Source organism: Aulonocara stuartgranti, assembly GCF_965226115.1.
Source record: "Aulonocara stuartgranti genome assembly, chromosome: 3".
NCBI lineage: Eukaryota > Metazoa > Chordata > Actinopteri > Cichliformes > Cichlidae > Aulonocara > Aulonocara stuartgranti.
In genome coordinates this window covers 12,927,621-12,954,387 of record NC_138941.1, presented here as the reverse complement: position 1 = coordinate 12,954,387, position 26,767 = coordinate 12,927,621, and the positions used below count along the sequence as shown (strand labels likewise).

At 43.3% G+C, this 26,767-nt stretch overlaps 3 protein-coding genes across 3 annotated transcripts in view; 1 reads left to right on the top strand and 2 right to left on the bottom strand.

Moving 5' to 3' along the window:
* The window catches only part of LOC309702331 (uncharacterized protein), a 50,017-nt gene that overhangs the window by 8,758 nt on the left and 14,492 nt on the right, over positions 1 to 26,767 (bottom strand). The window contains exon 2 of the mRNA XM_082527011.1: positions 13,670 to 13,753. The gene's annotated coding sequence lies outside the window, so the exon portion shown is untranslated. The remainder of the gene's footprint in view (positions 1 to 13,669; positions 13,754 to 26,767) is intronic.
* Positions 139 to 26,767, bottom strand: part of LOC309697285 (uncharacterized protein) — a gene marked incomplete at both ends in the record, with an annotated part of 27,189 nt that continues 560 nt past the window's right edge. The window contains 4 exons of the mRNA XM_082519084.1: positions 139 to 969; positions 2,043 to 2,216; positions 25,480 to 25,965; positions 26,083 to 26,767. The exon at positions 26,083 to 26,767 is cut by the window's right edge and continues 560 nt beyond it. Coding sequence (XP_082375210.1) covers positions 139 to 969; positions 2,043 to 2,216; positions 25,480 to 25,965; positions 26,083 to 26,767 — 2,176 coding nt within the window. The remainder of the gene's footprint in view (positions 970 to 2,042; positions 2,217 to 25,479; positions 25,966 to 26,082) is intronic.
* Positions 21,857 to 26,767, top strand: part of LOC309702329 (uncharacterized protein) — a 26,646-nt gene continuing 21,735 nt past the window's right edge. The window contains exon 1 of the mRNA XM_082527008.1: positions 21,857 to 22,095. The gene's annotated coding sequence lies outside the window, so the exon portion shown is untranslated. The remainder of the gene's footprint in view (positions 22,096 to 26,767) is intronic.

Here is a 26,767-nt window from a genome sequence, read left to right as displayed (position 1 = left end):
TAGTATGAATACATAAGTAAACTAAATGTGCGCGCTTACAAATAGAACAAATGTATCCAAACCAATCAATAAAGTTATTGGAAACTAAAATGTATTACTATGTTCAAATGAAGAATGAAAATACAAAAGTTACCGACTTTAGAGTGTGGCCACGGGTTTGGCCATCACACACACCCCCACTTCTGGATCTTCCATCAGGCAGCGAGAGAGGTAATCAGCAGTGGTATTGTCTTTTCCAGGGATATAGTGAACCTTAAACTGGTATGGCTGCATAGCCAGATACCACCTGGTGATTCTCCCATTAGTGTCTTTCATTCTCTCCAGCCACTGCAGGGCTTTGTGGTCAGTTTGAAGGATGAATTCTCTTCCCAGCAAATAATACTTGAAAGAGTCAAGTGCCCATTTAATGGCCAAGGCTTCCTTCTCAACCGTTGCGTAGCGGCTCTCCCTTGGTAGCAGCTTACGGCTGATGTAGGCGACAGGATGTCGATCCTCTGGTGGTCCCTGCAGAAGCACTGCTCCCAAACCTCTTTCAGAAGCATCAGTCTGCAATGTAAAGTCTTTTGTGAAATCTGGTGAGTGCAGAACGGGGTCCTTACTCAGGGACTGGCGAAGGTCTTTGAAAGCTGCAACGGCTTCAGCTGTCCACTGAATCTTATTGGGACATCTTGAGCCAATCCTGTCCGTCAGTGGGGCTGCTCTAGCTGAGAAGTTGGGAATGAATCTGTTGTAGAACGCAGCCATGCCGAGGAAGGATCGCAGCTGTTTCCTGGTTTGTGGAAGAGGACATGATGCAATTGCATTAATTTTGTCAACCTGTGGTTTAATTGTCCCACCTCCAACAGTAAACCCGAGGTACTGGACTTCAGTCCTAGCAAGAGCACACTTTGCTGGATTGATGCAAGCCCTGCGGAACACAGCCGATCCAGCACGATTCTTAGGTGATCCACATGCTCTTCCCAAGTTCCACTGAAAACAACAACATCATCAAGGTACGCACAAGTGAATGCTGAGAGCCCACAGAGTACCTTATCCATTAGTCTTTGAAATGTTGCTGGGGCCCCATGGAGACCAAATGGCAAGACTGAACTTGAACAATCCCCACGGAGTACGGAATGCTGTCAACTCTTGAGACTGCTTAGTGAGAGGTACTTGCCAGTATCCCTTGGAGAGATCAATGGTCGTTAGATATTTTGCCTTCCCCAAACGCTCAATGAGATCGTCAATGCGTGGCATTGGGTAAGAGTCAAATTTTGATATGGAATTGAGATACCTGAAGTCGATGCAAAAACGTATCGTGCTATCCTTTTTCGGAGCCAACACAACAGGGTTGCACCACTCACTTGTTGAAGGTTGGATGATTCCAAGAGACAGCATGAGGTCCACCTCCTCCTTTAACTCCACCAGGAAGCGTTCCGGTATCCTGTAACTCATACGCTTCACAGCTGCATCAGGTTTTAAAACAATGTCATGCTCCACCAGACTCGTACAACCTGGGTACTTTTGAAATATGTCTGAATCAATCAGAGGTGTTACCTGAGACTGTTGCTCACTGGTGAGATGGCTCAGGTCCAGGACAGACTGTTACTGAAGGCAAGTAGTCATTAACTTCTTCCTCCTCATCCACGCTGTGAATAAGCAAACCCTCTGTTTTATTCTCAGTGCGTGGAATCCATTCCTTAAGAAGGTTAACATGGAGCACTCTACTCCCTCGCTGGAGACCTGGTGTAGAAACTTTGTAGGTAGTAGGTCCAAGTTTCTTCTGTACTTCAAAGGGTCCCTGCCACTTTGCCAGCAACTTGCTGTCAGAAGTTGGCAACATTACCAAAACCTTCTGGCCAGGGACAAAACTCCTGTGGCGAGCTTTTTTATCAAACAAAGTCTTTTGTTGCCTCTGAGCAGCTGCCATATGACTGAGCCAGTTCACTCATTTGCTGAAGCTTTTCTCTCATATGAATGACATATGAAATAACATTGACCGATTCCTCTTTACCTTGCTCTCTCTCCCATGAGTCCTTTAGCAGGGTCAATGGGCCTCTCACCTCATGGCCATAAAGAAGCTCAAACGGGGAGAAGCCAGTGGAGGCTTGAGGAACTTCCCGGTAGGCAAAAAGGAGGTATGGCAGCCACTGGTCCCAATCAGACCCTGTATCATTGACAAACTTTCGGAGCATTTGTTTGAGAGTTTGGTTGAAGCGCTCCGTCAGTCCATCTGTCTGTGGGTGATAAGGGGTTGTCCGCACACTCCTGATGCCTAACAGCTTATAGACCTCTTTCAACAGTGTGGACATAAAATTAGTGCCCTGGTCAGTTAAAATCTCCTGTGGGAATCCAACCCTTGAGAACAGTTGAATCAATGAGGAAGCTACAGTTTTTGCTTTAACAGTTTTTAATGGAAAGACTTCAGGATACCTCGTAGCATAGTCTGTAATGACTAGCATAAAGCGATTTCCAGATTTACTTTTTCTACAGGACCAACTACGTCCATGCCAAGACGCTGAAATGGTATACCAATGATTGGGAGAGGTTGGAGTGGTGCTTTGGTGGGGACCCTAATTGAAGTCTTCTGACATTGAGGACAACTCCTGCAAAACATAGCAACATCTGAGCGCAAACCAGGCCAGAAAAAGTATCGCTTGATGCGAGCGGTGGTCTTATGCTTCCCCAGGTGGCCAGCCCAGGGAATGGAGTGCCCCAAAGTAAGCACTGTTTTGCGGGCTGCTTTAGGGACCACTAACTGCTTAACCTGGCCGTGCTGGTGGTATAAGATGCCATCTTGCAGAATGTACAGCTCTTTATTTGTGTCAGATTCAACAGAGTCCTTTTCCTTGGCCCTCAGCAACATGGCAGACAAAGTTGGATCAGCCTGCTGCATTTGTCTGATGTTCGTAGGTACTGAAAAACCTAAAGGCATATCTGGAGCAGCCTGAACTGATGTCTTTCTAACAGTGTGTTGAAATTTTTCACGTCTTCTTTGACTGCGTGGCTTCCAAGACTTTCCGGGATCTGTCTCTAGTTCAGCCTCAAAGAAGGGTAAAGCACTGAGGGTTGCATAATGCTCGTCCTGATTTTTAGTTTGAGCCCTTGTTATAACAACATTGCACTCATGTACTTCCCTCAACAGATCATAGATGACTGGCAGATCCTCCCCAAGAACTACAGGATAGGGCAGCTTATCAGCTACACCAACCTTTAACAGATAGGGTGTCCCCTGCACTACAATAAACAGATCAGCAGTAGGGTATGGTCTTTCATCACCATGTATACAGCAAACTGATATGGTTTCAGAGGGGCATGTGTAATCGTTTGACACATATTTCCTGTGTACCAGAGTCTGTGTGCTGCCAGTATCTATTAAAGCATTAATTTCTTGTCCATTAATCTTAACTGTGGTGATTTTATTTGACTGCTTTCTCTCAGATTTAATATCCACATTCTGATGAGGCACGAAACACATCTGAGATAAATTTTCTTTGATTATTAGGACACATGGGCTTAGTGTGACCTTCCTGTCCACAAAGGTAGCACACTGGTGGCCTTTTACCTGGCTTCGAGCTATTCAGGGGCTGCTTTTCCCTTGTAAAGGGCTTACCCACACCCGTCGCTGACCTCTGAGGATGCTGAGGGGGTTGCAACCGACGTGAATCTCTGGCAGCCTTCCATGCACTGTTGCTCCATGGCTGACTCTTACTTCGGGCAGCTACAAACACATCAGCCAGGGTGGCAGCCTCTGCAGCAGACTTTGGATTATGCTCCTTAATCCAGACCTGAAGCTCAGGACACAGCATTCTTAAAAACTGCTCCAAGATAATAATTTCACCAACTTCTTTTACAGTTCTGTTTTTCGGCTGAATCCATTTTTCATAAAGTTCTTTCAGTCTTGCATACAGTTCCTTGGGACTCTCATCAAAAACTTCAAGACAGCGAAATCTTTGCCTGTATGTTTCTGGGTTTATATCATATTTTTGCAAAATGGCAGCTTTTACCTTGTCATATTGCAGTGAATCGTCCACATCCATATTAACATAAGCACTTCGAGCCTTACCAGTAAGAAGAGGAATGAGGTGAAAAATCCAGTCTGACTCAGGCCAGCTACAAGCAGCTGCAATTCTCTCAAAAGTGGTCAGAAAATGTTCAACATCATCTTCAACAGCTAGTTTCTCCAGTTTAGGATGATGAATATGCACAGACTGACCTGTTAATATGGAGGCTGAGCCAGAACCCTCATGCTGAGATGTTGCTTGTGTCTGATAATCAGCTGGAGTTTCAACAGTCTCTGGATCAGTTGATGTGGGCTCTGGAAGTGGGGTGGTTCTGGCCTGCACTTCCATTTGCAAAAGCCAAAACTGGTGTTGCAAACTCTTAAAACGCTGTTCTTGCAGTACAGCATCCTCTCTCTGTTTTTTATCTCGAACTTCCTGTTGTCCCAAGAAAGCCTGAAGAATCCCAGCAATATCAAGAAGAGTTGGCTCCCTGGTATCCTCTCCTTCAGTGTCTCCAGCCACAACTGAAATTCCTTCTTCCATCTCCTTCTCAATCTCTGGGTGGTGCAAGGCCTCTCTGGCCTCCATTTTATTTCCTCTCTTTGGGCGCACAGCATTCTGCATGGCTCAAAAAGTTTGTCAGGGGAGAAAAAGGGGCAGAAAAATGCAAAAAAAAAAAAAATCCTGTCTCCTCAACTGAAGGATCCCACTTCTGACACCACATGTGATGGACCGAGTTGAAGAACAGGAGGAGCCCAGGAATTATTAGAAAAATATAGTTTCCATTTATTTAACCCCCAAAAATTATATTTACAAGACTAATAAATGTTGAGCTCATAAAAGAGGTCAAAGAAACAAAACTGAACCCAGGCAAAGACTGCAAACTTAACAAACCAAATAACTGCTCAAACATACATAATTGACCTAAACATGAAATGACATACAAGGGTATATATAATGGCTGATCAGACCATTGTGACACATGAGGGGTAACAAACAAAACACAATCATAAATCACAAAAAATGCAGTACAATCTAGTTTGTTAATAAACTAAACACTAAAGAAGAAAATCAAAAACCCCATTAAACCCTAAACTCAAATATTTAATTAAATACAAATACTTTGTTTTTAAAGTAAAGAAAACACACATTCCCCCCCCTTCAGCAGGAAGTGGTGGTGTGGTCCAATTATCTTCCTTTGTATTTAATGGTTTCAAACCCTGGCTACCATCTTTTGTCCAGCAACTCCCAGGGATGATAGCAGGTAAGAAATAAAAAGACAAAGGTTAGTCAGAAAGCAAAGAAATGAAGTAGTATGAATACATAAGTAAACTAAATGTGCGCGCTTACAAATAGAACAAATGTATCCAAACCAATCAATAAAGTTATTGGAAACTAAAATGTAGTGATGGCCAAATGAAGCTTTCTGAAGCACTGAAGCTTGTATTGAAAAATGGTTCATTACTCGAAGCTTTTCAACACAGTCCTCTCTGGTGACATCTGGTGGCCAAAAATACAAAGAGCAGCTTGAATCCACAAAATAAAACCAACTGCTTCATTACGATTGCCTACTCTACACAGTGGAGTTTTGTCTGATATTGGGCCTCCATTGTGTTGCTTTGAACGTGTATTTTTTTGGTGGTTAAAAAAAAAGTGTTTTATTTGTTTAATAAATAGTTTTGACCAGTAAACTCTCCTTGTTTAAACATGCACCATGGTGTGGTCTTTCTTTGCTTGTGACTTCTTGATGTTAGTAAATACAATAATTGAAAAATACCACGTTACATATAATATATACATATAATAATGTACAACACATTATGGAGTATGCTTCTGCTCTGAGGTCCTGCCTCCATGCACTTATGCAATTAATCGCTAGACAGGTGTATTTATAAATAATATTATATTAGGGAAATTTTCCCAGACATATTTTTGACCTGGGGGTAGACTTGATTGTGAAATGGAAAGGAAAAATGCTTATGAAATTGCAAATTAAAAACATGATGCATTGACGGTAACCCTTTTTCATTTTTATTTAAAAAGAGAATTTGTTCTAATGTGCGATGGCCGAACCTGTTCCTTTTCGTGGAGATCATTTATCCTATCATTTATCCTAAGTGTTAAGGAAAATCCCTTCACATGGCACAGAGGAGGCTGGAGTGCAGAGAAACTGGTAGAGATGCAGTTTTACAGTCTACCTGGGCCCCACCAACTGTCAGCTAAAGAGAATAAATAAATTCAATTGCTGCACATTTGGCAGACTAACATTTTTAGATTAATTAAACAATAAAATATATATTTTTACAACATTACATGTAAAGAGTCAAGTGGAAGTTTTTCTAAAGTTATTTAATGATATTTATATTATGGAAGCAGATTTTTGACATTTTACCTTTTTCCCGTTTTCAGATATAATAAACACGCACAAAACAAAAGCAAACGGCCAGAACACAAAGCTGGAAAACCCACCCGATTGACAAAAATCAACTCAAAATTCTCCCACGCAACAGAACCTCCTCTATTCCTCGCTGGCTCCAAATCTCTCAGTGGAATGATCAGTGGTTTGCTATCTGTCACCATCAAAACACTCCACAAATGCCGTGAATGATTCGCTTCCTTATAAACCATTGAATCAGATACCGAAGCAGTTAGGTTCTAAATGAAGCTTCGGACGTCACTGATCACGTGACTCTGGCCAAACGAATCAAGCTTCGATACAGTGCTTCTGAAGAAGTGTGTTGATTTTTTTGACACACGCACCGGAGCTTCAGCTTCAAGCGGGCCATCACTACTAAAATGTATTACTATGTTCAAATGAAGAATGAAAATACAAAAGTTACCGACTTTAGAGTGTGGCCACGGGTTTGGCCATCACAGCCAAAAAGAAACAAGCCCTTCAGGCAGACGCTGCCAAATGTGTGAAAATTACTGAATTGTTTGGTGGTAGCTATGGCACAGCTTCCATAGATTTAGCAAGATCAGCAAGTGGTGGAGGCCAGCAGGTGGATGAAGGAAAGGGGAGGCAAGAGGAGGAGAGACCCGAGGCGGCCGCTGGTCATAGTGGCAGAGGAACTGAACTTCAGGTAAGAAGTTATGACCTGCTGTCTATCTGTGTCAGATATAAACTAATTTTAGTTGTAGCTTGTTTTCGTTGTGGTGACTTTATACAGTCGCTTAGAATAACTCGTACAGCGTAACTAGCATGACGGAGTTTATATACTGCTGGGCGGGTGCTATGAAGTTACTGATAGTAAATTTTATTTTATGCTTAAGGTTAGTTTCTCAAACTTCTCAAAATCTTAACAAATTGTGCCAATCCTTACATGTTGCACCAGCTGATTTATCATCAAAGGTGGAGAAGTCTGTGACAGAGGAGACAGAAGAGCAAGAGAGAGAGATGGAAGAGCAAGAGAGAGAGATGGAAGAGCAAGAGAGAGAGATGGAAGAGCAAGAGAGAGAGATGGAAGAGCAGAAGAGAGAGATGGAAGAGCGAGAGAGAGAGATGGAAGAGCGAGAGAGAGAGATGGAAGAGCAAGAGAGAGAGATGGAAGAGCGAGAGAGAGAGATGGAAGAGCGAGAGAGAGAGATGGAAGAGCAAGAGAGAGATGGAAGAGCAAGAGAGAGAGATGGAAGAGCAGGAGAGAGAGATGGAAGAGCAGGAGAGAGATGGAGCAAGAGAGAGAGATGGAGCAAGAGAGAGAGATGGAAGAGCAAGAGAGAGAGATGGAAGAGCAAGAGAGAGAGATGGAAGAGCAAGAGAGAGAGATGGAAGAGCAAGAGAGAGAGATAGAAGAGCAAGAGAGAGAGATGGAGCAAGAGAGAGAGAGATGGAAGAGCAAGAGAGAGAGAGCCAGGGCATCGATTACTTTGCTCGCCCTGAACCTGCCATATTACAGGCCTTCTTAGATTACCACCCACAGCAGAACAGTAGCAGTGCAGTTGTGATGAGGGTGTTCAGCTGTAAAGATGGCACCAACAGGAAGTGGCTTACTTATTGCAAAGAACGCCATTTATTGTTCTGCTTTGTGTGTCTGGCATTTGCAAGGCTGACTGACACCAGCACATTTATAACAGGCATGAGTGACTGGCGACATATACACCTGCGCACAGAGGAGCATGAAAAGAGCAATACACACCAGACCTGTGCTGAAGCTTTTTTCTTAAGGTGCTCAAAAGGCAACATCAGGAGCTTGTTTGCTGGCAGTCAGTTGTCAGCTCACAGAGCACAAGTGAAAAAGAGACGGCAAGTTTTAGAGCGTATAGTGGATGTGATCAAAGTACTTGGGAAGAGGGGACTCAGCTATAGGCATGTGGAGAATGAGGCTGCATACACTTTAGGTGATAACACCATCGATCATGGTAACTTTCTGGAACTGATTGTGTTATTAGGCAAGTATGATATGTGCCTTGGAGAACATTTGAATGACTGCATTGAAAAAAGCAAGAAGTTGCATCAGACCAGTGGATCAAGAGGTAGAGGATCTCTCATCACCCTACTCTCCAAAACAACTGTCAACTCAGTGATTGATGCACTTGGCCATCTCCTTCAAGAGAGCATCGCCAGTGATGTCCAGAAAGCTGGGATGTTTTCTGTTCAGCTAGACACAACCCAAGACATCACAGGTTATGATCAGTGTTCATTAATCATCAGGTATGTTACTGAGTCTGTGCAGGAGAGGCTTGTCTCCATAGTGAGGTGCGAAGCATCCACGGGGCAGTACTTTGTAAACTTGCTTTCCGGAGTTTTAGAGCATCTGAATCTTTCAGCACTTATGACTGCCCAGTCTCCAACTCATGTGCATGTGTGGTGCTATGCACACATACTTAATCTTGTGATTGCTGACATAACACAAAGTGTCATTGAAAGTGGATCACTCTTTAATTTACTTAATGACATAGCTGTGTTCATCAAGGAGTCCTATCACAGGGTTAATCTGTGGGAGAAACAAACCGAAAACACAAGACACAGACGCCTCAGTCCAATAGGTGAGACACGGTGGTGGGCCAAGCATGATGCCCTCCAGAAAATCTTTGGACATTTTGGAAAACCAGATGATGGCCTCTTCGTTGATGTAGTGCTGACGATGGAAGCCATTGAAAAGAGGGAAAAAGAAAAGCCAGCTGTTTGTGCCAAAGCACGAGGCTTTAAAGAGTGTCTCTTGAAGCATGAAACTGTGTTAACAGCACAGATATTTCTTAGAGTGTTTGAGCAAACAACTCCTCTGTCAAAGTACCTCCCGTCAAAGGGGATGGACATTCTCTCTGCCCATCATATGGTGACTGCCACACAAGATGGCCTCAAAAGTATTGCCAGGGACTTTCCAACTGTGAAGACAGCTGCAGACACATTTGTGAAACAGACAAATCAAAAACTAGAGGAGAGGGAGAACAACACAGACATGGAAGTGGAGGCTGAACTACCTAAAAAGAGAGCCAAAAGGAGAAAAGGCATGGCCGGAGAGATGCCTGAAGATGAGTTGCAAATCAATGCTGAGAAATCATATGAGGTGAAAGTGCACAACATCATCCTGGACACAGTTATTGAAGCAATCCACAGACGATTTGTCATACATGGCCCTCTTCTTACCGATTTGGCATGGTTGGACCCCAGGAAGTTTAGCCAGGTCAGAACAGTTTCTCTTCCAAGTAATGCATTTCAGAACCTCAGCGCCTGTCTACTTAAATTTGACAGCAGGGCTACAGTTAATAACCTTCAGTCAGAACTGAAACGTTTTGCTGAACAGTGGGAAAGGCTTAAGACATCACATGTAGATGAGTACACGACCAGAACAGCAAAGGACAGATCTGAAGAATGGGACGAAGAAAGTGAAATTGTGACCGAAAGCTGTGGTTCTTGCAAAAATTGCCCACTGTGCTGCTATCAAATACTCAGGCGGTTCAACATGCTGTCTGATGCCTATCGTCTCCTTGGGCTGGCATACAAGTACCTGCTGACCCTCTCCCTCACTCAGGTTGCCTGTGAAAGAACATTCTCTACACTCAAGTTCATTAAAAGCAGACTCCGAAGCAGCCTGTCTGCAAACAAGCTGGAGATGTTTATGCTGATGGCCACTGAAAAGGACATTCTCATGTCATTGGACTCTGACATGGTCATTGACAGGGTAGCTGAGAAGAGTGACCTGCTGAGAAAGCTCCTTTTGTAACCTGGTGAGGTGAAATAAAAATGAGCAAAACATTCCTAATTATCTATTGTTAATATTAAATTCAGCTTTATTGTTATTGCCTAAATGAATACGTTTAGTATCTACCTTCACTTCAAACAAGTCAGGTGATTGGTAAATGCTTAGAATTTGTCCATCTTAATAGATAGAATAAATATGAGATTGGAGTATTAGGCATTTATAAACATATATTCTTACAGTCTTAATCTGTCATTGTTTCATTTCAGATGCTGTCAGTCATTTTAGGAGGACTGAAGTGTGTTCATTTTAAGTAAGTACTATATGGAATATGATTCAACCATTTTTCTAGAGTAAGCATACCAGTACTGTCATCGTCTGAAAAAATCTATTAAGTACAATTCTTTCTCAACCTTCACTGTCTGTCCTTTCACTTCATAAAGGTTTCCATGTCTTAAGATATGTTCAGTGTTGCTGCTGTGGAAGTGTTGTAGGTGACCTTTTATTGATGAGTGAATAGTCTTTGGTGATACAATTCAATCATAATCTGTCCTTTATAGATTTTAATATTCATCTAATCTTTATTCCTTTCTGTCCTGTTTGTCAGGGTCTGATCATACATTGTTTGTTTAAGAGGTTCGAGACCATTCAACTTTTTAAGTTCATCAACGTAAGTACTAGTGTATATGATTTCTCTAATTCCTTTCTGGAATAAAGATGCCAGTACTGTGATCATCTGAGCAAGTCCATCAATTGCCATTCACAGTTCTTTGTCCTTTCACTTGTGTCCTGTTTTTCAGGGTCCCATATAATTTCTTCAGAAGTAAGTACAGTATATGATGCCAGTATTTTCCCATATTTTCTAGATACTGTATTAGTACTGTGTGTAAAATGCCATCAAAAACTCAATTAAGTGTTATTCTTATTCTTCTTTCTCACCTTTCTTTCTCTGTCTCCTTTCATATTTAAAGGTTGCTGTGTTAACAAAATATATTGTGCTACCATGCTGTTTTCTATTGTTTTGGTAAATAAATACTTTATGAAAATATCCCTAAATCTGTCATTTATTAATTTTAATATTAATTAATGATCATGTCTCACCTCTAGTGTTCTTGGTCTTAATTTAAGGTTTCTACCATGTGTTGTAGATAGTTCAGGAGGTTAACTTTACCAAGCAGTCTTTTTGTTTCCGCTATGTACTGTTTAAAATCCCGAATAGGGAGAATGGTGTAGGTTTAACTTTATTAGATTGATACATATATACCAACAAGGCAGTGTACATAAAAGCAGTTGTTTTCATGCAAAGGCTTTATGGTTTTTCCTATAGCGATTGACAGACCACGTGACTTTGCGCATTGCATGCCGGGAACTCGTGGCAAAACAATCCAAGTACCGCATCAAATACAAGCATTTGCAATTGCAGCACCGCAAAACGTTCATTCTCCGGTTCCAATACCTTCTTGTTTTTTCTGTGCCGCACAAAAAAGGTATGTACAAAACGACGGAGAACAATGCCGGTCCGTACAAAGACAGACTCGACGAAAAGACAAAGAAAAGATACGAGGAAAAATCAAAGGAGTGAAAGGGTCAGATCCTTACGAGCACACAGAGGGACAAAAGACGTCAGCGTGCTGCCCAACTTTCACCACGCTCAGATTTATAATTATACGCTTCTTGGAGTGAGTCCATACACTCATGAAGTTTAGTAACTTCAGGTCACTGCAACAAGCCCAGGTACAGTTTACTGACGGATGGGTACAGGACCTTGAAATGCACCGAAAGACCATCGTACGAACAAAGGTAAGTTTACCTTTGTTCGTCTCACAAATCGTCGTCATAAATACACATTCGTTAACCGTGTATTAATATAACCTTTGAGCTCAACGGTAATTAATTAGTAGTGGAAAAATACTTGTAATATTTGAGCCATTTCTGCTGTCCAACTACTTCTTAAAAAATACATTTTTAATGTTAATTAGATTTTTTTTACGGCAGAAATAAAGGTTATATAAAAGTCACTGCCAAAGACTGATTGCGGCTTCTACCTTGTTACACTAATGTTGTTTGTAGCTCAGTATGACTTTATGTCATCCATGAGGGATGCATTTGACATATGTTTCACATATTATAGCCCAACAAGTTACTTATAGCAATTTAAATACGAGCAATCAGTTTCTTTGCAAATACCGGAAATCAGTTTTTGGCAGACAATCACTTTTTGGCACAACACCGGCTATTGCAGTTAATAATACAGCAGCTTCTTGCCATTTTTTGTGTTTCTTTTTATCGCTGTGTAACTGAGTTCAATTGAAAGTCTGCATGCGCTAGTACCGCTTGACAAAAGTTCCCAGAATCCTTTGCGGTTTTATCCATGAATGATGTCACATTTTTGGTGGGCCGGTCTCCAGTCAAAATGCCCGGGCCGATTTTTTGTCCCAGTCCAGCCCTGCCTGCCCTCCAGCACTATCCACAGCAACCCCTCAACAGCAACATTGTACCCATCAGGTAAAGCATCGGCTACGTTTGCTTTGCCTTGTTGCCCATATTAGATTCTTGATGAAAGTGTGTTGTTGTTATTCAGCCTGGTTCAATGTGCCCCTTTTTAACTTTGAGCACCCGCCCCTTTAAACCTCTCTGCACGGCCCTGCCTAACAGACCTACACCTTAGTTCACAGATTCACTTTGTCTAAGGTTGATTTCTGGGATTTCACACAACCCAGGATTCAGATGGTGAATCCATGATGGGCTTGGATTTACATCATTATAAATGAAATGTGCTCTACTTGGAAGCAGCCGGCCCCGCCCCTTTTGACGGGTTGTGTGAGACTTTAAATCATCAAACTGTAAATTATAAAGTTTAAATTGTTATTGATCCTTTACCCCGAGTCCTAAAGTGTAGATTTATTTTCTTACTCTTCTTATATTTATTGTTTGTTTACTTGCACCGCTGTAACTGCAGCCTCGTCGTCTCGTCTCTCTATATGCTGGACTGTCTGTAGCGGAGATGACAATAAAGTTTACTTTGACTTCAGCAGCGCGCAGGCGCACCGAGGGCTCTCGCGCTCACTTTATAGAATTTAGAAAAAACATGGGTGCAGATTATAAGTCTGTATCATAATATCTGTTTGTTGTTTTTATTTTGTTTTGCGAGTTGGTTATTAGATGCCGCTGCAGCCAGCCAGAGACTCCCCGCCGCCCCGCCCTCTCCTCCCTGTGCCGCCAGCAGCAGGCGCACCTCGCAAACGGAGGGCGCCCTTACTCCCAGCAAATGGCTGATAGAAAACCGATCGGTGCCTACGAATTTCCCAATATGCGCTGGCATGACGTCGGGGAAGCATGGGTACGACCGATTATTTTATTTTTTTCTTGCCCGTGATGCCCCCCCCACCACGATGCATTCTATTGGTTTGCACACTTACACACACCCAGCTGTGGTTTCCTGTTTTGCTGGACTCTGGAGAGCCCCGCCTTTAACGCTCTTCTCTCACAGAGAGCAACAGAAAACTTGGAAAAACTCCAGATTGACTGAACTCAGTTCAAAGTTACCTTGACACCTTTAGATGTGAGACGTAGCGATGGTCCGCTTGAAGCTGACGCTCCGGTGCGTGTGTCAGAAAGATCAACGCGCTGCTTCAGAAGCACCGTGTCGAGGCTTGATTCGTTTGGCCAGAGTCACGTGATCAGTGATGTCTGAAGCTTCGTTTAGAACGTACCTCTTTTTAAAATCGAACTTTATTGAAACACAATGAGTATACAACATACAAACAGATGAAGTTTACAAAAGAACAGAACATGAACATACAGAACCAGGAGTAAAAAAATTATGATATGAGTAGGCGAAAAAAATCAACATATAAATATTGTTCTGAGAGGCTTTTTGTTGGTTGAGTCTGAAATTGATTGTATGTACAATTCATATCCTTATAAAAAGGCAGAAATATGGTGTTTTATTAATAAACTTACATTCATGGATATAAAATAGCTAAAAGTATTAACAATTATTTTATAAAAAAACATTTATCATTCTTCCTGGGGAACTTAAAGAAACAGAATAAAACATTTTCCATCGTAAAGAAAACTCCCTTAAAATATGGACAATAACAAAACTGCTAAATTCTTCCAGAATCTCTGTGTAGAGGAACCAAAAGAGATGTGCCACAGTTTCTGGATGATCCCCACAGAAAGTTCAATTAGTATTTATGTCTCTTTTAAATGTTACCATATAGTGACTGGCTGGGTAACATTTATGAAGAATTTTATATGAGATTTCCTTCACCTTGTTCACAATTAGATATTTATGGGATCATCCAGACTGTCTTCCAGGTGATATCTGGAACATGTCGGTTCCAGTAAGATATTCTATATATGGGAGAGACACGATATCTTCTTGGAATAAACTACGTATTCTCTTATTGCTGTTACCAAGTTCCTGTGAAAAGCAGATTTTTCCCACTGCTGACTCAGCTGGATCAGGGAGAGTGACTGAGGCAGATATTGAGCTGTCAGTGTTTTTATATAACATTAAAGTCCCTGAGGGTATGGCACCAAGCACCATTGAGAATTCCCCAACACTGACGGGAAAATTATATAGTGTAAGGAATTGTAAGTAAGTAGTACTCCCTCGTTAAATTTTAAAACTTAGTAGCGGCCGCCATTGTTGGCAGCTGAAATTTGGCTGGGCCGCGCTATGAATTCTGGGATATGGTGGGCCACGAAGGACACACCCGACCCATCCTTCAAACTCGGGGGAATGAAGGACGCATTTGAAGGAGTCGAGGAATCGGGACAGCCTTCGTCGCCTGGCTGTGACGTCATCGGCCTTCAAATGCGGCCTCCGGAGGATGCAGCCGACGTTTTGGGACACAGCTTGTGTGTCTTTGTTGGTCATGTGACCTCCCAGGGACTACACATGGAAACGAGCAGTTTAGCTCAAATCTGGCAGGTTTCCATCGTCTGTTTTTGTCCTGATGTCCATGAACATGAACACTGTCCCTGTCAAACACGTCCAGATAATCTGATCCAGTGTTGTTCTTCTTCTGTGGTGTTTGTGATGGAGCAGCAGCTGCTGATCCTGATGTCCTCCACCAAGGGGGCAGCAAATTCAGCTGACTGTCATCATTTATTAAAAAGATGTAACAATGTGACATAATGCAATATAATAGTGTCAGTTACACATTGTGGGTTGCACTGTGGCCAGAATGGACATTACCTCCTGCCTAATGGAAGCTGTCAGCCATCCTGCAACCATGAATTAGATAAGCAGAAGTGAAGGGATTGTTAACAACAATTTAATAATAAAATGTAATGTGATAGTTGCACTTTATTAGCTCCCCACAATCGTATGAATAATAACCATGAATGCACTGCATGCTCATAGCAAGTTCTTTAGGTTTAAAGTGAGATCCTGCTTTAAAGGGCGCTTCATCTGCTGGGAATGACATGTTTCTTCTAGTATGTAAGGCTCAGCCCATCTTACTGGGACTTACTTTTGTAGATCCACATGCTCTAAACCTGCTGCTCCATGATTGGTGCAGAAGCTTTAAGCTACTATTAACAAATAATGACCATGGACTTAGTTGTTACTACAATAACTTATCATTGAGCAACTTTTAATTTTACTTGTAAAACTATGCAAGTAGAATTGAATGGGGCACAGTGAGCTGAGCACAGGCCCACTCTGTGACACTCAGAGGTTTGTGGATATCGTACTGAGAGTATTGGACACAGTGCAGCCAGCTTGCAGCCACTTTCCCACCACTTTAGCACAATGTTTACATGAGACTCAGCCACACTAATGTTCCTGGGCAGACATGTGGTGCAGCATGGCTGATGGCACTGTACCTGCAGCTGTCATGGACAAGAACCACTCAATACCTCACCCAAGCCAAGCCTGTGCTGATGTTGTGATCTGAGACCGAGACACTAACCCAGGATCATGATATGATGTTGTGAGAGTTTCACTAAGAATTAGCTCTGATTACAAGATTTCAATCTATCGTAACTCTAATTTGTATTTACTTCAGTTTGTTCATCTTGGAGCTGTGTGCAGCTGAGGACAGTCTTATTATTACCAGGTGAGGATATGTAACAGCCACAGTCTGTAGAGATGATGTCACCATGGAGTGGTGATGTCACTGGAGCTGCCAATATGTGCTCCAGCCAAAGCTACACCAGAGGGTTGTGCTGTGTAACAGGTTGGTGCAGGTGGTGTTATCTACATTTGAACATTAGGCAACAGTCTCATGAAGACACTTTCTATTGTTCACTAAAGACCAACAATAACAGAGACAAAGGGAGAGCAGCAGAACTAGTGCTAACAATTAGCACTGCTAGCCTGCCCACCAACACCAGCTAATGTTCTAAAAACGATGATCAATGATTTTGCTGTAACGGCTCCAGCTGTCTGTGTCAGGGACACGTTGGAGATGAAGTGAGTGATCCAGTGACAAAGGTTTGGAAAGCTGCAGTCAGCTGAGACTAAAGGAGTCACCTGACCGAGAGACCAAATGTTTCACTGAGAACGTCCAGATGAACAGAATCAACCTTTGGGATAATCTGTTCCACACATCCATGTTTCACTTACTGCATTATATTTCCTCATTGCTGTGCACACAGGCCTGTGGCTTATAACCAACTCCAAGTTCAGACTCAGAGGCTGCTGAAGCTGTTTTCTGGAACAGAGACGTGTTGGATATAAAAGCAACTCTTCTTTATGTGTCAGCACTGAGGAAAGGAGCAGCTTCGTTTCTAAGTGTATGAAGGACTGTAGCAGTGTGTGTGTGAGCTTTATTTCACAGACAGAACCATGTCAAAAACACAACTTCAGGTAAAAACAATACAAAATCAAAGAGTCTGATCAGAAGGATTAAACAGAGGAGTGTGGGACTGTTTTTAACAGACAGCAGGTTAAGCCAGGCTGGAGGAGTAAACTGAGCCTCGGTGTGAGCAGCAGTGTGTTTGACAGGAAGCTGAGATAAACAGTCTGGAGCCCATTTAGTGCTTCATATGAAAGTGTGAGGATTTGAAAGCAAATCTAAAATCAAGCAGGAGTCAGTGTGAGAATGATTTGTGCTTTTCCTCAGTCAGATGCTGGGAGTTTCAGTTCATCCATGTTCAGCGTGCTGTGCTTTGTGTAACAGGAGAATATGACAGTATAAATCAAGTCTTCATGTCACTGAAAGCCTCCACAGTCTGCTATGGAGGTGCATCAGTTTGGATTTACAAGAAGAACATTTCTTAAACCTGCCACAAGATGGCGCTCCAACAGAAGGGATGTCCACAGTGTAACACAGACACACACATACTGTGTGAATGTGTGAGTGAATGGGCTTTCAACACAAGGCTTCTGCTGCTACCTTTAATGACATAATTAGCTAACAAGAACAAACTGTTAATTACCACCAAAGAACGGCTCCAGATTTTAGCTGCTGACCATTTTGTGAAACGTTGATTACATCAGCTTATTGTTGATTTTTCAACCTTAATATCAGCTGCTTTAAAGGAGCCTCGTTCTCTCGCAGTAACAGTTTTCTTCACTAGATGCAGTGCAGGCACAGTCTGTGTTTCTAAACTACACACTAATGCTCATTGTTGTGCAGCTAAATCCTCCCTCTGGATGGGAAGAATCCCTGTCAGGCTTCAAACACCTGGCTTGGTGTTCTGGAGTTAATGTGTCACCTGTGAGGACTCTGAGATGAACACACAGCAGACACTTCAGTTCTCCGTCTGTGTGTCCTCAGTTTCCCAGCATGCCTTGGCTGTGGTGGTGGAGGTGAATGAGGGGGAACATGCTGCTCTGTCAGCACTCAGGTTTCATACCTGGTGATCTCAGAGGACAAAGCGGCGTTACAGCAGCGCACGTTGATGAGACCTGATGCTCTGAACAGTTCAGACTTCAGCCTCACTCTGAGAAAACAAACGACTGACTGTCAGCAGCAACTACACCTGCTCCATCAGTGACGGAGAGAAGAACTGAGACTGAGAGACATACAGCTGCAGGTCAAAGGTCAGAAACGCCCGCTCTTTGTACGGGTCAGGAGTTAGTACTGCAGAGGTCAGAGGTCAGCTTGCTGACAAACCATTTGAAACAGTTTGGAGCTAAAAGCACAACAGCAGAGGAAAGAAGAGACACTGCAGAGATGATGCAAAATATTGTGTTTTGTTCTCAGCTGTCAAAAAGTGTAACACACGTGTTCCAGCACAGCCTTTGTGTACTTTCACTTCTCCATACTGTCCATTGGAAATCCTGTTTGTTACTTTTTGATTTCAGTCCATGTGTCCAAAGCAAACTTCTGTCCCACACTTTCTCTGCTGACTCTTCACCGATGCTCAGATGATCTCAGATGATTTCACCAGAACTCATCAAAATTCGGGCTCCACAGAAACCCAGACGTCACTAAACAAGCGTAACAAGCAAAGTGAAAACTGGTCGTTCAGCTTTATTGACCAAAGATAAGCTCACATGTCACCTCATGACACAGACACTTATTTCCACAGCATGCACGAGGACTGACAATAAGTGTCTATAAAGCCACTTCTATCTGCCACACCTGTGCTTCTGTCATGGTTGCTCTCCTCTCACTCTGTCATTTATCCACAGTCTGCCTCCCTCTGCTCCGTCAGCTGACGTCCTCTCTACACCACCTGCTGTGTTTTATCCTGCAAAAACACATTTAAGAAGCGTTGCACCGAGTAACGGGAGGAACTGCTATAAAATCCATTTAAAGGAGGTGGTGCTGAGTGCTGTGACTGGGGTCCCACCACTGACATCACGGGTGGAGGACATGTTGGAAAACTGCTACAAAGTGCTGTGCAGCCAGCAGAGCTTACAGTCTGTCCTGTGTGTCATACAGGCTCTCACACTTAGTGTTTCTGTGACACATTGAAGAGAAGTTTGTGTTGTTCACAGTTGTGCTTGTACTGAGTGACAGCTGACATGACCTAACAGGAATAATGTGTCTGTGCTGAATGAGAAGTAACACACAATGAAGTCTTGATGCATCTCAATCATCCAGGAAAGTGAGTCTGTTGCTTCTGTTCATCTGGACGCAGCGTTTTGTGGGAGAAACGTGTCGTCATCATCAGGTGACGTCTTCAGTCTCAGCTGCAGGTTTCAGTCTTACAAACAGGACATTTGCATAAAGACTGAAAGCAGCTGCAGGAACGATGGGCTGGGAGCTCCGTTCCTTCATCTTAATTATGCAGATTCTCAGGACCATTGATCAACAACCACTGATCCATGTCCATGAGTCCCATTCACAGAGATGTGGGAATGGCTGCAGTCACAGCATGTAAGATGGAAATAAATGAGAAGTATTTAGCTGAAGTGGATTTGATTTATGTTAGTTCTTTTTTAACTTGTAGTTCTACATTGGAAGATTATTGTGATATTGAAATATAAAAATACATTTATATTCTATTATTTTCTCAAAATAAGCGTCACACTCGTGGAAGCCGGTGTAGCCGCCGAAACGCCTGCATTTATGGAGACTTTCAGCCCCAGGTAGGCCAGTTATGGATCTTGGATCCACATTATGTCAGCAGCTGTTCTCCACCGTGAACTGTGTTCAAACAAATACGCTCACGCCTCACAGACGACAGCTTACAGTCCTGTAGAGATAAAGTGACTTCGTACAGCCCCGACCTGCAGACGCTGTGCGCAGAGGTTCAGGAGCAGAAGTCCCGTTGTAAACATATCACGGCAGACCCGACGATGTTTGCATGAACGCGCTTTTCAGCATCTCTTTATTGACCACTTTACACACACGGTTGCTGTGCGCACACAGCCGGCTGTAGCTTTGCAGCTCACAGCCCGACACACACCAACAACAGCAGAGAGAGCACAGACGTTAAGGCGTGATTGCGGGTGCCGCTCAGGTGCGTCCGCCTCCCCTGCAGCGGCGCTCCAGACCACGCCCGCCACACGCAGTAACCAGGTAAAATACATACTTAGGCAGAATTTTGCAAATATCTATTTTTCATTTTGTAGCAGCATAGAGCTTTTTTCCAATTATTTTTTAAAAGTCAGGTCAAGGCTCCAAAAGCCCAAAGGCGATATAACAGTTTGTGTTTGCTACATGGATCATTGGAGTTCAGCTTTCCTTTGTTATATTTCTTTAAGAGCTCAAAATGTGTTCATTACATAAATCAAATGTAATGTAAGCTCAATGTCCTTACAGCATAGCGTCTCTTTGATAGAGAAATGCCCAGAGTTACACCATCTATCGTTCACAAACACAGCCAGACCCCCTCCTCCCTTCTTACCACTCTCCGCTGTTCTGTCATAAGAGGCTCAGCAGCTAAAGCAGCACACCTGGGTCTCCCAGCCTATTAAAAGCAGCCCTTTGCTTCACCTGCTTCACTAAACATTATTATTTTAAGCAGAGTGGTGTGATTTATGTAGGCATTGCTGTGTGACAGGATGACTTTTCTTGCACACCCACCAAATGAGGGCGCACATGCTTCCACGCCCACTGGTGACTGCACACATCCTTTCAAGGAAGCATTTCATTCATCCCTAACAAATGGAACAAAACACTGTGCAGCGTGTTCAGGTTTGAACGTGGCCCTGGCTTCTCTCTGCATCCACCTGGCACATGCAACACACATCCACTCCCTGCTGAACTGCTTGTATTTGATGTGTTGAAGTTTTGGCAAAGTTTGAATAAATTCCACTTTATTTATAGGAACATTTCATCTGTGGACTCCTGCTTCCCCTCTCCTTGAGCCAGTTTGTGACGGGAACATGACATAAGAAAAGTAATTTATCCCTTTTTGATTCTGTGTATCTGGCGCTCATCCAGTGAGTTCACACTTGGCAGAAACAGACTGAATTTGTCTGGAGAACTTTGGCTTCAGCCAAGTTAGATAAACACACTGTGTCTCTGTCAAAACAGCAGTGTAGTTGTGGCACCCCTGTGAGGGAATGACCACATGAATATTATTTTGTGTAAAACACTCATGTAACGAGACATTTTTCATTGCTATATGTATTTATTTTCAGTTTCTTTAAGAGGATAGAAAATCCATGTAACAGGGATTCATTTTATGTTAGAAAGCAGTGAGGGCGGAACTTTGGTGCTTGCTCCGGGGTTTCGGGGAGCAGTAAGTGGAGCCCACCTTCCGCTGCTTCCTCAGACACGTTCTGGAGGAAAGCAGAGACGCATCGTGTCTTCCTTACTCTGCTCTTCACCTGCTTTTACAGGTCGGTACACGGTGCTCGCACCGAAAATGTTGTTTATTGTCACCATGGTTACCCACGTTAATGTGAATGGGAGAGTTAAGGCGGTCCGCCAAAGTTATTTATATGTAAACACGGGAGAAAACCAGAGGAGTGTCCCGCGCGACCGCACCGCGAGCCCGCTCGTTAGGTGGAGCGCTCGTGAAGCAGAGTCAGTGCGCTCCTATGCTCTGTGCAAACGTGTTGTAATGCTCCAATCAAATCAGTTCTGTGAGATGTGAATGTTAATAGTTCTGTTAAAGTGACTGAGTAGATTAGCTAGTGTAACACAAGCACTCTGAGCAACTCTGTGTAGCTAACAGAGGCATTCATGGGTTGATTCAACAAGCTGTGTTTCATGATGCACTAAATAGTGATTTTGCCAGTAAATTACTGGAGGGAACAAATGTAATGTATTTACCAATGCTGTTATTGAATAGAACTGTTTAGCCAGTAAGACACTGCAGAAGACAATGTGATGTGTTTATTGATATGATAAAAGGATGTAGCTGTTATGGAAAGAAGTGTGAACTTGAGAAACTGAACCAGTTAAAAAGAGTATATTTCACTGATGTTGTGAAATAAGTAAATGTAATTGATGTGAATGAGGAACCAGCTGAACAGTATATTGAAAGCTCATGTTTAGTGTTTTATAGCATTTATTTGTGTGAAATAAATCAGACTCAGACACGTTCTGGAGGAAAGCAGAGACGCATCGTGTCTTCCTTACTCTGCTCTTCACCTGCTTTTACAGGTAACATATTTGTCATCGAGGTCTTCATCCTTGGGACCCGTAACATAGTAACTTCTTCATTGTTATACTTCTATAGTTTTCCCATTTTGTGAGCTGTGGATGTGGAAAGTGTCTCAGTGACACATCCACATGAAAACGGCGTTACCTTCGTTCATTTGCACGTCAAATGAACGAGCTGTTTGGACTTTAACGTCACAGCTGATGCTTCGATACTCGAACTCAAGAGTTCAGCTTCCACTCAGAGGTACAAGTACACACAGCAAAGATAAACGTGTACACAAGGTTGAACCCACAAGTGCACAGCTCCAACCAGAGATGGGCAGTAATCCGATTACTTTTTCAAGAAACGAGTAAAGTGAGGGATTGCTATTGCAAAAAAGGTAATTAGATTACTGTTACTTTCCCGTAAGCATGCTGCGTTACTGCGTTACTAAAACCGCAGCTGTGTGCAGATGAACAATGGATAATCTATTGAGTGTGGAGAGAGTGTGAGCGTGCAGCGTTTAAAGCGTGGAAGCACTGACCTTACTTTGAGTTTGACTCTGTAAAAAGTGACAAAAACATTAGCATCCGCTGTTCACTGCGTGGGAAGACAACATGCTCACTCACTATGTGTTAATGGGCATGCTTATTTATAACTTTGATAAAATGTCATAAAAATAATTCCATGCCAGCTCACCATTGGTGATCAGGTAGTTTCTGTTCCAGTTCCAGTCCCATAAATCATGAAGCTTGCTGCCAGAAAAGCTTCAAATCTCCTTTGAAAGCTGTTTGTGGTCTTGATTGTGGGAGCTTCAGTTGTCTGACTCCAGCTGCCACACAGTGCTCACTGATATCATTTGCAAAAACCCCAGTGTGACAATATTTATCAGTGAAGCAGAAATCAGGAAGTGACGACTTTTCTTTGAACATTTGCTAAGGCTAAGCTGTGCTTTCTACCACAGTTGGGAATTTCCTGGTTTACAACAAATTATTGTGTCAACACCGCATAAGATTTCAAACTACAGGAAAATCACTGGAGTTATAAGAGGCAGACAACGACACACACACCACATGCATGCTGTTGCTATTTATTGTGGATTAACCTGTCAAGGGCAAGAACAAAATAATTCTGCCTCAAATACAGGAAATCATAGCTTTCCTGTATTTCCTCCATTGTTGGCATGCTGGTTAGTGCTGTTGCTCCACAGTAAGAAGGTCCTGGGCTAAATTATCCATGAATGTAAACGGCTGTGTGTTTCTATCTGATAGACTGGTGAGCTGTCCAGGGTGTACCCTGCCTGGTAACCTATCACTTCAGGGTTATTTCCCAGCCCTGCTGCAACCAGGATAGAGATAGGAGGATGGTAGTTGTTGTAGACCCATTCAATTTCAATTGAAGGATTAAAATGTTCCAGGAGCTCAACTTACTCCATCTGAACATGTTTCAATCGTGTTTTATGAACACAACATGCAGCTTTACTGAATATGAAAAGGTTGTGTTGATTTAACTCAGGTGTTTAAGTTTCTGCCAAAGCAAAACCTTTGTGTGCAACCAGTGTCCACTATTGAATCAAGTAAATCCAACATGTTTTTGTCAGTGCAAGAAGGAGTTACGGTGCCTGTATTCCTGCACAATATTGTCCCGGGAGGGAGAAAAACTTTCTGGTGAAGTTTTGGTTGATTTTTGGGTTTTGCTTGACACTAGGTTGATTTTATCAGTGAGGTTTGGATTGTTTTCTTTCTCTAAGAGAGAGAAAGATGGTTTTATGCTTGGACATGTTTGCAATGGGCCCCAGTATTTGTTACTTTATTAGAATTCTATTGGTTGCGTTTGTTTGTGCTTTTGTTACAGTGCACTGAGATAAGAACATCTGAGAGGTGTGATCCACCGGTGGTGATATTTTGGTATTTTGTGAGTTCCCGATTTAACAAATCAGCTCTTTAATCCAGACCTGAGAGGTTGAACTTTAAAGCGCTATAAAATATTCTTACTGGAAACAGTGGCAAAGTGTTTTTCTCCATGTATTTGTATTTTGTATTTATTTGTATTTAAGTATTTATTGTCATTGTCAGAGAACAATGAAATTGCGTTTGGGGCTTCCATACAACCCGTAAATAAAATAATGAAGAAAATAATAAATACCCCTTAAAACCCAAGTGTAAATATTTAACCCAGTGTGACTCCAATGCAATAAGACAATCCTTAGCAACAACATGAGAACATGACAAGTAATGTTCGTAGGAATTCAGACAAAGACCTGAGAAACATGACAAAGTACAACAATGCAACCTATTCAATATTATTGTACTGTGAGATATGATATCAGATATGATAGTTATCTATTTAAGAAAGAGGGGGGGCAGGAGGGGGGGAGAGAATAAAGATATGATGTACCAATGCAGACCAGTTCATTGCTATTAAGAAGTTGGATATGGTTATTGTCCGTGAGAGGGGGGCAGAGAGTTCAGGAGCCTCACAGCCTGTGGATACAGGCTGTTGGCCAGTCTGGATGTTCTGGCCTGTATAGACCTGTACCTTCTCCCTGAGGGCAGCAGATGGAAAAGGTGGCGCGCAGGGTGATGTTGGTCCCGCAGGATACTGTGCACCCTCCTCAGACAGCGAGTGGGGAAGATATTACTGATCTCTGGCAGACTTGTTCCAATAATTCTGCCAGCTTCTTTCACCACCCGCTGGAGTGCTTGCTGATCGGCCTTGGTGCAGCTGGGGAACCACACTAGAAATCCATACATCAGAACGCTGCTGATGGCACAGTTGTAGAAGTTCAACATCAGAGATCTGGGAATGTGTGCGCTCCGCAGTCTCCTCAGGTAGTAGAGGCGCTGTTGGGCCTTCCGTGCAACTGAGGTGATATGGTTGCCCCAGGACAGGTCCTCGGTCACAGTTACCCCCAAGAATTTAAAACTGCTCACCCTCTCCACCGCCTCACTGCCAATGAAGAGAGGCAGATGGTTGTTATGACCCTTCTTCCGGAAATCTACAATGATCTCCTTGGTCTTTTTGGTGTTTAAGACCAAGTTATTGTCGTGGCACCATGACTCTAGTTGTTTCACCTCTGTCCTATAGTTTGTCTCATCGTTGTTGGATATAAGTCCGAGCACTGTAGTGTCATCGGCAAACTTAACAATGAGATTGGACGCGCAGGAGGAAATACAGTCATGGGTGAAGAGAGTGTATAGCAGAGGGCTCAGAACACACCCCTGAGGGGCACCGGTGTTGACCACAAGGGTGGAAGAGGTGTTCTTACCCACTCTGACACTCTGTCTACGGTTAGTGAGGAAGTCCACAATCCAGTTGCACAGAGAGGAGTTAAGTCCCAGTTGGTGGAGTTTGGGACGGAGTTTGTATGGCCGGATGGTATTAAAAGCCGAGCTGTAGTCTACAAAGAGGAGCCCTGCATAGGTGTTCCTGTGTTCCAAGTGCTTCAGTAATGTGTGCAGCACTGTGGCGATCGCATCCTCGGTTGACCGGTTCTCCCTGTATGCAAACTGGTGCGAGTCCAGGGATGGTGGAAAAGCAGCTCTGATGTGTTTAATGACCAGTCTCTCCAGGCATTTGGCGGGAATGGGGGTGAGTGCCACAGGTCTGAAATCGTTCAGACATGTGACATTTGACTGTTTTGGGATGGGAACGATGGTTGCTGCTTTGAAACAGGATGGTACCAGTGAACAGGACAACGAGGTGTTATATATATAGGTGAAGACGTCCGCCAGGTCCGCAGCACAGTCTTTTAGCACCCGGCCCAGCACTCCATCTGGCCCGGCCGCCTTCCTGGTGTTAATGCTCCGGAACACACGCCTCAGCTCATGAGTGCTCAGGACTGGAGCAGGATCGGTTGAGGGGAGAGGGGACAGGACAGGGTCGGTGTTCTCCCTATCAAAACGGGCATAAAAGAGATTTAGATCCTCAGCCAGAGTAGAACTGTCGGCTGAGGGTGATGGTGTTCTCCTTTTGTAGTCCGTGATAGCCCTGATGCCCTCCCAGACCTGCCTTGGGTTTGTGTTGTTCTCAAACCTGGCCTCGATACGCCTCCTGTGCTGCTGCTTGGCAGTCTTGATGCCTCTTCTCAGGTTGGCCCTGGCAGCACTGTATGCCTCCTGGTCCCCGGATTTGAAAGCGTTGTTCCTCGTTCGAATAAGTTGTTGAACTCCGTGTGTCATCCAGGGTGGATTATTAGGGAACACACGGAATCGTTTCCAAGTTGTTACATTGTCCACACAGAAACAGATGTAGTCCAAGACAGTGGAGGTGTAACTGTCCAATGCGACACGATTGTCAGTGTCCTGCACCTTGAATACATCCCAGTCTGTGCAGTGGAAACAGTCCTGAAGCATCGGAATAGCATCCTGCGGCCATGTTCTCACGGTTTTGGTTGTAATCCCAGTGCTCTTGATCTTTTGTGTGTATATTGGGTGTAGCAGAAGGGAGAGATGGTCTGACAGACCCAGGTGGGGATAAGCCTGGGCTCTGTATGCATTCGCCATGTTAGTGTACACCTGGTCCAACGTTCTATCTCCTCTGGTAGCACACTTCACATTACGGTGGAAATTGTGAAGTACAGATTTCAGGTCCGCGTGGTTAAAATCCCCAGCCGCAATAAAGACCCTGTCCGGGTGTGCTGCCAGGCTGTTATTGATGCTGCTGCTCAATTGTGCTAACGCTAGCTTAGCA